This window comes from Mus musculus, chromosome 1 (assembly GCF_000001635.26).
Source record: "Mus musculus strain C57BL/6J chromosome 1, GRCm38.p6 C57BL/6J".
Classification (NCBI taxonomy): Eukaryota; Metazoa; Chordata; class Mammalia; order Rodentia; family Muridae; genus Mus; species Mus musculus.
In genome coordinates this window covers 37,386,345-37,402,840 of record NC_000067.6, presented here as the reverse complement: position 1 = coordinate 37,402,840, position 16,496 = coordinate 37,386,345, and the positions used below count along the sequence as shown (strand labels likewise).

Sequence of the window (16,496 nt, the reverse complement as noted above, 5' to 3'; positions counted from 1 at the left end):
TGGACTGTTCTAGAAGATGATCCTTCAAATGGAGTTGACCAGATTTACAGTGGAAATTTGCAATCTTTCCTTCTTTTAGTGCTAAAGAAACAATGTCCTGGGGGCTGACTGTAGCTCAATGGTGAACTATGCTAAGTGGCACTAGGTCTTGGGCTCAAGTCCCAGTACCAAAAAAGGGAAAGCGGTTTTGAGGTTGGATGGTATCTGGAACCACATGACTGAGGAGCAACATCCCTCCCGCACAAACATCCACACTGACTCAGACCCCAGGGCATGGCCGACACGCTGAGAGAACAGTGTGCACACGAGTAGGCAGGGGCTCAAGACACCTTCTGCAGCTATGACAGCTAGGGAACACTGCAAGCCGCAAGCACTTACTGATGATCACGGTGTCTGCCGGGGCTGCTTGCCAGGCCACTGCGGCTGCCCAGGAGGGCCTACTGTTTGTGAATTTCAGTTCCTCACATGGGACAGAGGGCCACGTCTGTCTGTGCCATTATCCTCGGACTCAGCCAGGTGGGTGCTGGGCTTAGCCCACATGACTTACAGGAACTAAGTAGCTGAAGTTAGACCCAACGTCACGTTCCTATTCACTGGGGGCTTGAAATGGGCCCTGGTACAGAATTCTTGTTGCACATGTGGCAGCCACTACAGATCAATTATTACTGTTACTACTACTATGCTGTGGGGCGTGCGTGCGTGCGTGCGTGCGTGCGTGCTGGAGCATGAGTTTCTGCAGTGTCAGCTATGCTCCTGCCTCACGTTTACTACCGTATCTGATAAGGCACAAGTGAGACAGCAAGAGAAGCAAAATTTCCCCTCTACTCAGGCCACTGCAGGGATGCACTGCTATCTTTAGGGCTCTATGTGCTGCAGGGCCGGTCACCACTGTGGCCACAGTGCTTGCAGGTGACTAACAGACCTCCTCTCACCATGTGGGTAATCCAAAACAAAGGCACGTCTTGGTCAGCAGGGGGCAGTGTCAAGCACTGTTCCTGTGCTGAGATCAGCAGGACAGGCAGAGGCTTTGCCTTGTAGCTGCTGAAAATAAGCATTAAACTTAAGTGTGCCCACTGTAGAGATTTTAGATTCCAGAAAATTCTGTGGTTATAGACAAGGAGTGGGTTGAATAAGGAAAGAAGAGAGAGCATGAAATATGTTGATTTCCTAGGACGGTCATTCCTTCCTCACAACCTTGGGGTCCTTATTTTATAAATAGTAGAGCAAAACAGCCCTAACCTACCAGCCTTTGAGCAACAGTGACGACAAGCATGATGTTCCAGGACACTGAGCAGGTGCAGCTCACTAGCCTGGGTTCAAATCCCTAGAGATCTACAAAGACGTAACTAAAGACCACTGTGCCCGATGTGATGTCCCAGTCTAGCTCTGAAGGTCTCCTCTACCAAAGGGTCATGTCTTGAAGGCTTGGGCCCCAATGCAAGCAGTGCTCAAAGTGATCAAAGATGCTCACTTCTGAGAAGTGGCTGGCAAGGGCTCTGCCTTCATCAGGAAACTAACAGACTGCGAGATGGTAACCGTGGAAGACAGGACTGGGTAGAGGATGCAGGTCAGGAGAATATGTGTCTTTAAACGCTTTTAAATTGCATTTATATGCATGTGCCACGGGGGTGGGAGGGGCTGTGTGACTTGGAAGAGTTGGTTCTGTCTCTCCACCACATGGGGCCCAGTGGTCAAGCCTAGGTCCCCATCATGCTTGGTGACAAGCCCCTTTATCTACTGAGTCATCTCAACAGCCCTTAGATTTGTTTTGACAGGTTCATACATTTATATCATGAATTTTAGTCATTCTCACCCCAAGCCCCTCCCTCTTCATATAGGAACCCTTCTCCTCAAGGGTCCCTTCCTAAATATGTGGCCCACTGGGTTTAGTTAAGAGTTTCTTGCCAGAGTGTGGATGGAAGGTTATTTACTCGAGCGAGGGCAAAGTCGTGCTATTAAAAGGTGGGTCTAGCCCCAGGCCTGCATCGCTCCCTGGGTCCTGGTCTGTGTGAGCATCTGTTCTCGGCCATGCCCTTCTGCTGGGAATCTGCCTCACCACAGACAAGAAACAAACCAGCCAAACCTCGCAGACTGCGAGCGGAACCCTCTTCTCTTCTACTCCATTCTCAGGTATTCTGTCATCGCAGTAGAAAACTGAGCCACACACAAATATGCACTGAAGTGTGGTATTGTGAGTCTTGGATCATCAGACTCAGGAGGGATTTGGAAAAGTCTGGGGAAGCGACCTAAACGAGCCTTCGAACACCGTAAGTAGAGTCTAAAGGGCAATGAGAGCAGGCCAGAGGCCATCCATGTTATAATCTAACAAAGAGCTTCCCTATATTTTATCTATATTTTGTCCTTGCCCTGTGGACAGCTGTCATAGCAATTCCTTTTCCTTTTTAAGTTGTGGCAAGGGTGTTACTGGCTTCTTTTAGCCAATTAATGGTAAGAACTGGGAACAAAAAGCAGAAAAAAAAAAAAAAAAAAAAAAGGTCTCAAAACTTTCAAACATGCCCAGAATGAGGCACAGGTAAATCTGGGACAGGATGCTGTAGCCTCTAAAGAGACTAGAGCTCACTCCTGTGTGGATGTTGTGGGCCCCAGCTAGTGCACCCCACCGAGAGGAGACAGGAGCATGATGCCTTTGCTTTTATCAATAGATTAGCCCTATGACTGGGCTGTAAGTTATTGCATTACTACTGGGATACAGTTGGAGGTACCATTGAGATAGTGGCTCCTAGGGGTATGCGTTTGAAGGACACTGGTCCTGGCCTTTGCTGTATCACCTCAGGGCCCCCTGTCTGTTGGCCTCAGTAGCCGACATCTGTGGCTCACTAGAGCAGGTTTTCTCCACACTGCACAATTAATGGGGCACAGAGCAGCTGCCACCCTCAGAACCGGGATCACATTGGGCGCTGAGGCTAAAGGTTATGGATAGTCTGGACACAGACTGTTGCTCTTCCATCACCAGGCACAGAGGCATGGAGCGAGCAGCTTTAACAGGGAGGTTTAAATGAACTTGGAGACAGACAGGAATGGAATGTCGCCACTTTTGCTCCTATCAAGAGCCATGAGCTCAGGCGTCCCTTTGTGCGTTGTGAGAAGGTCAAATGCAGAAACATACAGAAAGGATAAGAGGATTGAGCACATCGAGGACTCGGTGAGAGGACAGATGGTGCAGAACGCTCAGGAGAGTGACTGTTGGAAACAGACTGTAACAGCATTGGTGGCTACATCAAAGGAGACGGGAGGACCGGACCGGTTTCTTATCCTTTCTTTTGGTATGCAGGGCAGGGAGCTCCCAGCAGTGCTTGAAACAAGGCATCCATCAACAGAGGACAATTTGAATTCTGGGTTTCATTCTGCAAACACATCTGCTGCCTCAGAATCAGGACATTATTAGGGGGAGGTGGCCAGGGCACACAGACAGCTATCACCATAAAACACTCACTGGACATTTTGCTCATGAGAGCAGTCTCTGTCCACTACTAGAGAGGCAGCAGAGCAAACCAGTGCAACCTGCAGACACAGTTCCTTCCCTGGAGTTTGGAAGTATACAGTGCATACAAACATACGATGTAAAAGCAGCTGCCTGCTGAGAAAGCGTGGGCTCTAAACCCCACCCACAGCCAGGTGGCTCCCATCACTGTTGAACGGTCTGACCCAAGCCAGCCCATCACTCTACTGGGCCAATTCAGTTCTGTTCAGAGTGCTGGCTTGCCCCCCCCCCACCCCCCAGCCTTCTAAGAGAATACTGCCTGAGTTTAACAAGACCATTAGTGTGAGTAATGGTCAAACTCAAGTGTGCTGGAAGTCTGGGCCCCATGTGGAGCAGAGGCATGGGCTCATCTGCAGTTTACACAGCAAAGGGAGAGCAAGTGGCTGGGCAGATGCAGCCTGGCAGCAGCCTCACTCACCTGCGCATGCACTCCAGGGCTTGTGTGAAGACCTGCGGGGCCATGCCGTGCTCGTGCTGCAGGATCAGACACTGCTCCAGGGTCACCGACATGGCTGTGCGGTCCTTGGCACTCTTGCAGCTGGTGAATCGGACCCCGTTAAGGCGGCGACAGACCTGCAGCAGGAAAAAGGCTCTTAGGAGAGGGAAAACCAGCAGAAAGACAGCACCTTCAAAGGGACAGAGCTCACCACAGGTCTGGCAGGAACACCAACAATAAAATAATTCCAAGCCTATTCCTAGCCTGACTGCCTGGCTCTCCAGCTTTGTGTCCTGCTGAGATGGTATCAGAACCTAAGTTAACTCCACCTGAGCTTCATCTGCCCTCCCCCCACCCCACCCCACCGCCGTCCCTTAGAACCTGGCCCTTGTGTGTTTTCCCAAGAGAAGTTCCTTCTAGAGACCTTTGGGCATCACTGCTTCACACTGACCCTGACCAGCTATCCCTTCTAAGCCATGCTAGACCTTCTCGGCACAAGGACAGCATAATCCAGCCAGGGAAAGCTACTGCCACCCAGAGTCCCCTTGTCCCTGGACACAATAGTATAACTCCTCTCCCACCACAAGAACACTGGGGCATGTCTTTTCATTTCTAGATACACTCCTAGATTCCTGTCTCTTAGACACAGCAGTCCCTGCCACAAGAAGGGATCTGCAGAGCCAGGTTCCCAGCCCAGGTCTACAGCTGGGTGTGAAGCTCTGGCTAGGTCTCCCCACCTATGAAATGATAAGCTGACCTGACAGGGTTTTTCAGCTGACTAGCAGGGACTGTTCATATACAAAAAGGAAAAGAAGACTCAGAAGAGAACAGCTTCGAGGGACAGCATCTAAGTGGCATGGCTTTGCTGCCCCATACCCATTGTCACCCACAGGTGATCATATGGGATGGGATATGAATTGGAATATACAAAGGCTCCTGGGAACTCTGCACCCCTGAATCTATGCTTCTATAACTGGAGCTCTACTAAAAACAGAAACGACAGGACTGGAAGGCCTGCTTTCTGACTTGACAGGAAAGGTCAGCTGCCCCCACATCTAACTGGCGACTGTCTGTGACCAGTCTCTAAACAGTGGCACGAATGGGTGTGTGCATCTGCAGAGCCATCAGTCACTATGCTATTCTAAGAATGGATCAGCGAGGGAAGGCACTAGTCCATTGCTCAGCATGTCTGTCACCCTTTAGACTGTGCTGAATAGAAAGGCTGGCTCTCAGAAGCACACGAGGGCACCTACGAAAGGGGCTACCACTTCATAGCAGTTCCCTCAGACTAACATTGAGGGGCACGCCCTGCTCTGCTGCAAGATCCAAGAGAAGGCAGGTTCTCCTTCTGTGTTTCCATCCCATTTGATAGGCCCAGCCTGACAATGCCAAACCAGACCCCAAACTAAGTGAAACAGGGAAATGCAGTCTGTGGATCTTGCTAAGACTTTTGCCACTCAGTGTTTCAAAGCAAGCTCCAATCTAATACAAGCTCAAAGAGCGGCTAGCCAGACAAACAAGATCCACAGCAGACCTACCCTACATCTCCCACGGGATAAGGTCTTGCAGCTGGCCTGTTGTAGAAGATGAAGAGACAATAGGCAGAGGAGAAGGTCTGCTCTCTAAAGCTTCATCCCACAAGCAGCTCAGCAGCTACAGCCATTAGCAACTCAAACGTAAAACTCATCAAAGAGAAAGCCCACCACAAAGACACAAAGACACCTAAAACAGGGTGTGACAGCACCACAGTGACCCTAGCTCAGGGCCTGACAGCAGCTGGGACTGCTCTAATGAGTACCAGGCCAGGCAGGGAAGTCAGACAGTGGCGTCTCCCTCCAGTGTGAGTGCGGAGAGTCAAACCAGCATCTGCTCTGCTCCTTCAGACCCAGGCAGGGCTGAATGTCAGAGGGAGCCGCCTATTCCTGAATCCCAGAACTGGCCAGGACATACTGCCAAGGCATGGGGGCACATGAGGACTGACTAGGAAATTGCTCAGCTACCCTGGCTCTTAGTGCAGCCTTCCCTGACTAAAGTTCTGAGAAAATACTAGCAGCTCAGGTGCTTGGGCAATGAGGAACAGCAATACAGAGTAGGAATTCTCCAAGGAGCTATGAGGGGCAGCCTCTCCCTCTCAGAACCTCTCAAGCCCAGGGACCAAAATCACAGCTGGGCTCAAATGGCTGTACAGGCTTCTTAAGAGACAACACAGCAGCCTGGCTGGTAAATAAGTACCCCAGGGACAAAGTCCGTGTCTTTTGTGGGAATCTAGGTAGCCCTTTCAGAGTGAACTCCTGGGCAATGGTGCTCAGGGTCTTCTAGCACCACTGAACCTATGCAGTGGCCTTTCCTATGCAGTGATGTTTCCTATGCAGTGGCCTTTCCTATGCAGTGGCCTTTCCTATGCAGTGGCCTTTCCTATGCAGTGGCCTTTCCTATGCAGTGGCCTTTCCTATGCAGTGATGTTTCCTATGCAGTGACCTTCTATGCAGTGGCCTTTCTATGCAGTGGCCTTTCTATGCAGTGGCCTTCCCTTGTGTCTACCACCAGGTGTTGGAGGAACCTGGGCAATGATGTCCAGTGTCCTCCCACACTGCTGAACCTACACAGTGATGCCCTTTCCTTGTGCCCTTGTGGGAGGAATCTGTGATGCCCTCCCTGATGCCTTCACTACAGTGACTCTTGGAAGGCACGCCATAACTCTTCTGCACTATGACGAGTACCTCAGCAGCTTGCCAGAGGATGTCCACATTCTTATTCTTGCGTGCATGGACATTCTGTCCCAGGAACCGCAGCAGCTCTGGAAGGCAGGTCTGACTCCGAGATCGAGGTAGACCTGGATGAGAAGAGGGAAGAGGGGCCCACTCAAAGATACTGGTGCTGAGGAAGTATTCCTGCTTCACAGCAGGTAGCAGGGGGATAGAGGGGAGTGTTTGCAGATTTAGACATGGCCATCTGAGCCCTGAATTTCCTTCCCTGCTGTCAGTGCCACTGTCAGAGGGTAGAGACTTTATCTTTTGTTGGTTTTCCCAAGAGGCTGGAGGAAGAATGCCAAAAGACTGCAATTCCTCAAGCCTCTTGGCCCTTCAGGGGCAGTGAGTAAGAAGTGAGGGCAAGCTGTCTGGTCTCCAGACATGGGATGCAGAATGCTTGGAGCAATGGGTCTCGACTAGCAAGCAGATGGAAACCTTGGGAGATTGTGCAGGTGCAGCCTAAGACAGACCTCAACCCATACTTGAAGGAAAAATTTCTGAACGGCCTAGGGATGTCTAACCCCATCAATCCTTTCAACTGCAGAAGTTGCCAGGCCCTTGCAAGACCTCCTTAGGTCATCTTGCTTCACTTAAGAAACCTGAGACAAAAGTCAAAGACAAGGCAAGCACTTCTGAAGGTTGTGGGATTTTTCACACACATTAAAGAGAAGGGTCTCAATGCCATGTCTGAGGAAACACATGAGTCTCCAAGCAAGGGCAGCCTTCCTTTGGTGACACAGGCTCCTGTGAGAATTACTAAGCGTCCTCACTTGGAAGAACATGAAGCAGAAGCACACAAGTAAGAAGCCTCCAGCCTGTGAGGCCTGCAGAGTCTGATGAGGCTGTGGAAAGGGGAGCTTCATCTTGGTCAGGGCACTCACCATCCAGAGGAGACAAAATGGTCTCCCAACTTCCCATCAGCTGCAGTCTCTCCCTGGCCTAACATGCAGTGCTCATTTTAGTGACTACCTGCCCACTGATGGGGCTTGTGGACATGGGTGCAGTCAGGTTCTGGGAACCACAGTTCACTGACTCTTTCCTGGGGCTCACGAGCACATGGCCTGCCTCTCCTTGGCTTCCTGGCCTCTGTGTCTATAGGCCTTCTCATTTCCTGGACTTTACCCTTAATCTATCTGCTTTTGTGCCTCTTGGGGGTGAGGTAGGGGTACTGGCAATACCATAAACTGCCCACCTTCCAAAATGCTGGCCACAGCACTACCCTTGGTAACGTTCATTACTCCCATCCTACCCGCCATCGCAGTTCATCTTGGTTCTTTGGCTGATGGTCCAGTTCACTGCAAGTCCACAGCCTGTCTGCCCCCTTATAGCAGTAAAAATAAGATGCTACTAAGACTGGTGTGGCTCCCCAGGAGTCACAGCCTCCATACCTCAATGTTCTCATCCCTTGGCACAGGGACTTATGAGCATTGAGGAAGAATTGGAGGACACCTTGCTTTTGACCTGCAGTTTAGTCTGGGCAGGGACTAGAGGCCAGAGACGCTCATGAAACATTATGTGTGCTGGAAAGTTTCATATCAAACCAGCTAGAGTTGTTTTAGAAGAGCAAGTCTGCAGTAGATTTTCTTGTTGATAACTGATGCTGACATGGGAGGCCCACCCTATTGTGTGATGTCACCCTGGCTGGTAGTCCTGAATTCTCTATAAGAAAGCAGGCTGAGAAAGTCATGGGGGACAAGCCAGTAAGCTACACTCCTCCATAGCCTCTCCATTACTTCTTACCTCCAGGTTCCTGCCTTGAGTTCCTACCCTGACTTCTTTTGATGATAGACTGTGATGTGGAGTGTAAGCTGAATCAACCCTTTCTCTCCCCAAGTTGTTTTTGGTCATGTGTTGTATCATAGCAACAGAAGCCCTAACTAGAACACTACAAAAGTGTCAATATACTAGTTCTCAAAGTGTTGGCTTCAGGGGACCTGGTGCTCAGTGAGAACCTTGCAGTATGCCTCTGCCCCGGATCATGCGCTGTCATCAGCAGGTGAGGCTCAGTCTTCCGGGGGCTCCCACTCTTCCAGTCTTTAACCAGCATACCCAAGGGGCCAAGCAGAGGCAGCCTTTTCCCAAATAAGCACTGACAAATAGATGCCAGTGCCCTCTCCTGGGTCCTTCTTAACCATACACACACAGGGTCCACAGCCAGGCAACCCTTCCATTCCCTGGACACACACAGTAATACTGATGTCTCATGATTCACAGTGAACAGGGACAGTGCAGGGTATTTGCCTTTGTACTCCCCATCAGTGACTTGCAAGTGTTCTCTGCACTGTTGAATCATTGGCTCTCAAGTCTAGGTCCATCTCACCTTTAGGAGAACGCAGGACAGGCTGCTTATCTCCCCAGTCCATATACTGTTCCTCTTTGGAGCCTACCCCCACATAAGAGAAAACTCTCCAGTCAGGGACAGGTCTATGCTCTATATGGAACCCCAAGAGGCAGAGGCTTGGGAAGTTCACTGGGATGAATTCAAAAGACCTGAGCAGCTAAAAGCTCTGCTGAGCCACTTTGGGGTTCTCCTCCAGTGCTGTGGCTGCCAGAACCCTCTCAGACTATGTCCTCATTGAGGACAGAGAACTGTGTGTCAGCACAATGTGGAATTCCACTGCCTCTGGGAGACTGAGGCAGGGTCATCATGCCCATGAATATTCAGGAGGAAGTATCTTTTCAGCATCTCACTGTATACACCAGGGACAAAAATACATGGAGAGCTCGTACAGAACCCTTGGACTGTCTCCAAGCCCCGCTCCCCCGGTGCTCCCAGCAGGTGCACACAGTCTGCCACAGCATGTGCTAGGGAGAGGCAGAGCACAGTAGCAGGAAACACTACATCGTGTCTAGAGGGAGAGACCAACTGTAGAAGGGGAGCAGAGGTAGGACACCACAGAAGCTTTCCTGGGTGGTGCTCGAGCCAGAAGAATGGGGTCCCAGACACATATGAGGGAGAGAAGGAACCCTCTAATACATCCCTGTAGGATTTGTGCACAATACTGCAGCGGGATGAGCTGGGCAGTGCTCAGGTCAGAAAACAGCTGGAGCTCAGGCATCCAAAATGAAGGCTGCATGGGCAGTGTGACATTCCGAGGGAAGGGATACTCACAGTCCTCCGGCAAAACCTCCTTAAACTGCTCAAAGTAGGAATTTAACCGCACCAAGCTCTCCACATTGATAACTTCTTGTAAGGACGTATCTCCAAACCTTGGGGAGAATCAGGGCATCAGTGGAAGGCCATGTCATTGTCAGTAAGTTGAAAGCTGAAGGGAATCTTGAGGATTTACTCTCCCGAGTAGATAACCTGCACACCTAAACCCCAAGCCTCTCTCTCCTTCCTGAAGCCATCTCTAGAGCACTAGGGAGGAATTTCTCAAGCAGAGACCACTGAATCTCACTACAGGCCTGCCTAAGGCTACACTGGAACAGAGTTCAGAAGAAGTCTGTCTCATGCAAGTTCACATGGAAGGCTTGGGCTGTGAGCACTAGTGAGAGGTGACCGGATCCTGATGGATTCACTGATGAGTTCCCAGCTAAATCTCTCTGAGGAGCTGGGGCCTAGTTGGAGGAAGGAGATAATGGGGCACATCTCTGAAGGGTCAGCCTTGTCTTCTGGCCCTTCTGCTCTGTCTCCTGCACATCATAGGGTACGCTGCTCTGCCCCACTGTGATTTCTATGCCATGATTTTCTGCCTTGCCATCAACAGGCCGAGAAGCAATGAAGACAGCAACTTCTGCAATCACAAGCCAAAACCAACCCTCACTCCTTTTTTTTTTCTTTTATGGTTTTAGAGCTTTACTGTAAAAAGGCAGAGAGAGAGAGAAAGAAAGAGAGAGAGAGAGAGAGAAAGAGAGAGAGAGGGAGAGAGAGAGAGAGAGAGAGAAGTGAAGAGTAAAGAGGCAGAGGACACCCATGGTCACGTGGAGAGAGGGGAGAAGGGAAGGGGAGAAAGGGAGCAAGAGGGCTAGAGAGAGAACAAGAGAAGCACGAGCCAACCTTCACTTCTTATGGTTTTTTATCCTATTAAAGGTATTTTGTCACAGCAACAATAAAATGGCCTAAGGCACCAGGTTTAGAGGCTGAAAGACCACATGTGTGTCACAGGCTCTCATCTTAGAGTAAATATGTCTTCCTCCCTCAAAGGCACCTAGGAAAGAGGACGGCAGTAGGGGTAGCTGGGCTGTGGAGAGTGGGGGCTGTGGAGAGCAGGGGCCGTGGAGAGCAGGGGCTGTGGAGAGTGGGTGCTATGAAGAGCGGGGGCTGTGGAGAGCGGGGGCTGTGGAGAACAGGGGCTATGGAGAGCAGGGGCCATGGAGAGCGGGGGCTGTGGAGAGCAGGGGCCATGGAGAGCGGGGGCTGTGGAGAGCAGGGGCCATGGAGAGCGGGGGCTGTGGAGAGCAGGGGCCATGGAGAGCGGGGGCTGTGGAGAGCAGGGGCCATGGAGAGCGGGGGCTGTGGAGAGCAGGGGCCATGGAGAGCGGGGGCTGTGGAGAGCAGGGGCCATGGAGAGCGGGGGCTGTGGAGAGCTTCTAGAGCTGCTTCTAGGAAACTGGCAAGAATATCTGACATTGGGCTAGGACAAAGAAGTAAGCCCAAGAAAAATACAGCTGAGGAATGTGTTCTTTGTATCTTTATCATCTTGATAAGTCCCTAGGAGCAGTGACCTCAGGACCCTTGTTTATGCTTTGTTTGTGCCATAGAACGGACATTGTATGTGCCTAGAATGATATAAAAGCAGACTAGAAAAAAGTAAGCCCACCTGCGCACGTGCTGGGGTCATACCATAATGTTGTCTGTTATCTTCTTTAATCCTCATTCCCTTCCTTGAGACCCTGCTGACTGACTGAGCTGGCTTGGTCAAGGAACCAAGGACAGTCTGCTGGGGTCTAAAGTCACTCTGCCGTGTGAACACTAAGTGTCCTCTGGGCTGGCCTGGGGCCTTCCCTCTTTCCTCATCATATAGGTCTAGCCTATGCCCACTACCTGTTGCAAGAATGACCACACCAAATTCCTGAGGTAAGCAGTGGATGCTACATGCATAGAAGGTGCTAAATAGTAAAAAACAAAAAGAGGGGGGAAGGCCCTGCCATTGTGCAGTCTGAGACCCAGGCCCTCAGCCCAGCCTGCTGCCACACTGCTCTATAAACTACCAGCATTCTCCTCAAAGGCCGTATTCCCTCGTGCTCAAGACAGATATTCACCCTGCTGCCCACATGGCTCTCTGTGTAGTAGGCACCTGCTCCTGGGATTAAGGGAGGTTCCCATTCTGTGAAGTCTTCCCTCATCAGAAGCAAAGCAAATTTGCTATTGTGCTGCTGGAACAAGCAACCAAGCCAAGCCGGTTCTGCCCATCCTTCGACTCTACCCGCTTCTCGGCTCACAGCGCCGGGACTTGTCTCTGTCCTTTCCAGAATGCAGGGAATGCCAGTCTTCCTCCTGGGACACCTCCAGATGCAGCTCCCACATAAGCCACTCTCCACAAAGTAGATTCTTCTAGCTACTGCCTCAGGGAGGCTCTGTCTCCTGGACTGGTGCCTCAGCCGGGCCCAGTCACCGTCTCCTCTGAACTTGACCTTCTGCATTGTCCTGAGTTCGGTGAAGGCACTGACCTACCTACATGTCCAATCTAGAAGCCGAGACCACAGTCTACTTATGTTCCACAATACCTGCCCCCCTCAGCCGGCCCTTCTCAGAACACACCACACTCTGCTTCAGCTCTCCAGCTCCACAGCACTGCCCTGGGGCCCAGTCTCTTCCACAAAATCCTCACATTTCCCTCACAGTCTTTCTACCCATGGCCAGAAGTATGACCTACCTAACATGCCACTCTGATCCTGCCCTGCTCCACTACAAGTAGTACACTGTCTCCCAGTAACAAGTGTACTTCTCAAGTTGAGGTGGGCTCACACCCCCAGCTCCATGGACACTGAACCCCAGCTGTGCAGGCGCCGGCACACACCTCTCAGCCAGTGTCTGTTGCTCATTGATGCCCACGTTGAAGAGGACAGGCTGCACCCGCAGCAGCATGCCACTCTGGATCTCTCTGGGGAGGGAGTCAAACAGTGGGCCTGGCAGAGGGATCCGCACGTTAAAGCCATCCCTAGTGAAGAGAGGAAATGCAAAGTGGGGTGAGGTCAGGACGCTGAGAGTAGAGGGCAGACCCAAAGCATACTTCAGAGCCCTGGGTGATGCCCTGGCAGGTGTGGTTCAATGCCCACTCAGACCTTTAAAGAGAAATTATGGGATTGGTATGGGTCTGGGAAGGCTATATGCAATGCTCTAAAGGAGTAAAAGCAAAGAACAGAGAGGTGTGTGTCCCACAAGACAGACACAGTGATGCCTGGCTGCTGGCAGAGTGTTAGATGATCTTACCGGTTTCCTGTGATGACCGGCAGCATGTCATTTGATGCATTCGAAGTGGCCTGAGTGACTTTAAAGGTCACATTCCTCAGGTCCATGATTCCAAGGCTCATGTCCTCCAACATGGCCAACTCCTCTCCTGAAATGAATCAGAGAGGGGTGATATCAAGGCCTGCCACTGTCCTCAGGACATCTGTGAACAGGGGCCCGAGGGCATCGATGGGAAGATGTTCTCTGAGACAGACTCTGCATAGCAACACTGCCGATGTGGCTGCAGAAACGGGCACTGCCCTTCTCAAGCTTCCTATGCACAGAACCTCAAAGGCCCACGCTAGCTCTCCCAGGATGGGAACACAAACAGTACACTAACATTGCTATGACCACCTCCTTCCACAGCTGGGTGGGTGCCTCTTCAAGAACCCATAATCCCAAGATGAACAAGTACTTTTTCTAAATGGTCCATTTTCACCTTCTTGGAAGAAATACATTTAAGAAAAACAAACAAACAAAAAACAAGTCTGGAGGTCCTCTTCCCCTTGACCCAGCAACTCTCCTTCTCAGCTACAGAAATATGCTCATGTAATTATAAATGTCTGCAGTATACAGGTGTCACTGCACCAAAAATTTTAGTGGGAACAATTCAGAAGCAGCCCAAGTCCTCATCCATGCTCATCAGAAAGACGTTCAAGGACTATAACATCACCACTGCACACCCTGGGATGTGAGAACTCTGCAGGCCCAGCACAGTTACTGGGCTCTGTTACACTTCCTACTAATGTTTGAACTTATTTAACCTCTGGAAGTAAGGGCCAGTAGAGGCTCAGATGGAACCACTTTGTGGCTCTGGACTAGGGGTCACCTCCAAGCTGGGGTCTCACCGTAGGTGCTCAGCAGGCTCTCAAACTGGGCCAGAAGGCCGATGGTGTAGAGCTGCCGCAGGAAGCCACCGTCGTGCAGGCAGTTCCTCAGCTTGATGATAAAGCCACAGATGAGGGCTGTCAGCTGTGGACGAAACAGGGCAACGGTGTGAAGACCTGGTCTTCCTTTCCATGCTCTAGTCCCTTTAGTCCCTTTGTTCCCACTACTAAGGGGCATCAGCAATATGTCTTATCCCTCGGGGAGGACTGGAGGCTGGGGATCCAGGGATGCCCTGGCTCTAAGACTACAGTAATCCAAGGCTACGGGTTTGTGGCACCTGACGAAGGTGGGCTTGGACTGGGCTCATGCCTGAACTGAAACTTTTCGGAAGCTTAGAATCAATCCCCCACAGGGAAAGGGCCCATCAGACCACACCAACCCTCCCTAGGGAGGTTTTCTGTGGGATAAACAGGCTTCCAAGCATCAGCAGGGGAACTCCATAGCACCAGCCCCACCCAGCTGCTCTCATCATTAGTTTATTGATGACATCTTTTGACTCAGAGAACAATCGAAATCTTGCCCTGAGTGGTAACTGAAATCTTAAATGAAGCCCTGTGACAAGCCACAGAACTTGAATGCCTGCTCTTTCAAATGCACTGGCCAGTCGATGTGGCCCTCAATGACATTCCTTGTACAGAAGAAGAAAAAGGTGACAAAGAAGCATTTGCCATTGGCCTGCCTGGTGCTGGGCAATCCTGTCAGAGCTGGCACTTCAACTGAAACAAATACTCATCAATGAGGCAGGCTCCTTCCTGTGCCTCTCTAAGTAAACTTGTGGTGGGCAGAAGGCAGGCGGATTTCTGAGTTTGAGGCCAGACTGGTCTACAGAGTGAGTTCCAGGACATCCAGGGCTATACAGGGCTGTACAGAGAAACCCTGTCTCGAAACATGGCCACCTGCTCGGTTCACAACCGGAGGGGGAGGGGCAGAGATCCCTGAGCCCTTTTTTTTTCTGAGGTAGAAGGTGCATATGACCGCTCTGTGTCCTCTGGGGCCTTACGGTTTGGCAGAAGACGACGTCACGGCGATACTGCAGGCTGAGGTACGAGGCAATGGTGGGGGCACTGTCCTGCATGAGCAGGAAGACCATGGCTGCCTTGGCCTTGTCGCTCATCATGGCCACACAGTCTGTGAGGGTGGTCAGCAGAGGGTAAAGGGCCTCGCTCCACTCACCTGCACATGAGCGAGAGGCTTGTTAGCATTCAGAAGAGAAGCTTCAAGAAGCAGGCCCTGCAAAGCAGCATACCACCTGCCCCTAACCACTGCCCCATCCTTCTTCTCATACCCACAAGCCCCTCTATGCCTCCTGACCCTGCTTTCCCCACCACACGGCCTGGAAAAGCAGAACTGAGTTCTGCCCAGAGCCAATGCTGCTCTGTCCATCTGTCTGTCCCTCTACCTGAACTGCTGAGTAAGAAATCAGTTCTGCTCTGGCACTGTCCACATACAGCACTTACCACTTACCCTACAGCTCCTAGGAGCCCTTCCCAATATTCCAAACTAGCTGCTGAGGGAAACAACAAAGATGTTTCTGCAGGTCATGGTAGGGCCAGAAACATCCCATGTGTAAGAGGAGCAAGCTCCTTCCACAGCACGGTGGTTCCTGCAGTCCATAAGGAAGCCCACAGACAGGGTGTATGTCACAGCCCTTCCCACATCAAGGTGACGCCTCTGCCCATCTCCTCTTACTCGCCATGCCCTGCTTGCTATCAGCCATCTCCAGCTCAGCTCTTTCAGAGATGGATGGAAACTTCACCCCGAACCTAAATAACCCTTTAAAAAGAGCCCCAGAGGGGCAGAGCAGCGCGAGGGGCAGCTTTGGTTCTGCCTTTGTTTCCTCCCTTCTTGGAAGACATCAAAGAGAGAAGACACGGCATGTCCAAAAATAGGCATCAACACATCCCTACTGGGAAGCACAACTCCAAACAGCTCAAGGCAGTGGACAGCCTGAGGGAGAGAGTCCATGCTGCGGAGGCCTCAGGCCAGCACCTGCACTGCCAGAGAGGAAGAGAGGGGAGTCTTGCTCGCTTTTCTGCTATCTGGCTAGCACTTGAACTCCCAAGAATGCGTGGAGGAACTTGCCCACACTGTGCAGCCGGCCTCAGCACACAGAACAGTCTGGGGTTGGAAATGATCTAACTGGATATGCAGGCACACTATATGTGGACAAGGGTTTTGTCTGTAATGGGAAAAAGGCCAGGCTTAAATTAGAATCTAAGACAGAAGGTCTTTAGCAAACCTGACACAGTGACAAAGAACACTGGACTAAGAAGTGGAAAATATGAGTTGCAGGCCTGGCTGCTGTGTGGTGGCAGACGCAGGCAAGGCCCTGACCCCTCAGCCACACGGGACCTTATTGGGAAAATCAGAGAGAAAACCAGACAGATGCCCAGACCACACTCTCCCTCTGGACTCCTCGGGCACCAAGTGTCCTGCTTCTTTAAAGAGCTCTAAGGACAGATTCTGCCAGAAATGGGCAATGAAAACCAGGGGGTATAGCACGTTATTGGGAAAGGTAAAGTCAGT

At 51.2% G+C, this 16,496-nt stretch overlaps 1 protein-coding gene across 20 annotated transcripts in view; it reads right to left on the bottom strand.

Moving 5' to 3' along the window:
* The window catches only part of Inpp4a (inositol polyphosphate-4-phosphatase, type I), a 110,914-nt gene that overhangs the window by 7,900 nt on the left and 86,518 nt on the right, over positions 1 to 16,496 (bottom strand). For all 20 annotated transcript variants that reach the window (XM_006496009.2, NM_030266.4, NM_001290797.1 and 17 more), the window contains 7 exons: positions 14,971 to 15,143; positions 13,931 to 14,054; positions 13,065 to 13,191; positions 12,652 to 12,792; positions 9,801 to 9,898; positions 6,659 to 6,771; positions 3,921 to 4,075 (listed from right to left, as the gene is read on the bottom strand). In XM_006496009.2, the coding sequence (XP_006496072.1) occupies positions 3,921 to 4,075; positions 6,659 to 6,771; positions 9,801 to 9,898; positions 12,652 to 12,792; positions 13,065 to 13,191; positions 13,931 to 14,054; positions 14,971 to 15,143 (931 nt within the window). The remainder of the gene's footprint in view (positions 1 to 3,920; positions 4,076 to 6,658; positions 6,772 to 9,800; positions 9,899 to 12,651; positions 12,793 to 13,064; positions 13,192 to 13,930; positions 14,055 to 14,970; positions 15,144 to 16,496) is intronic.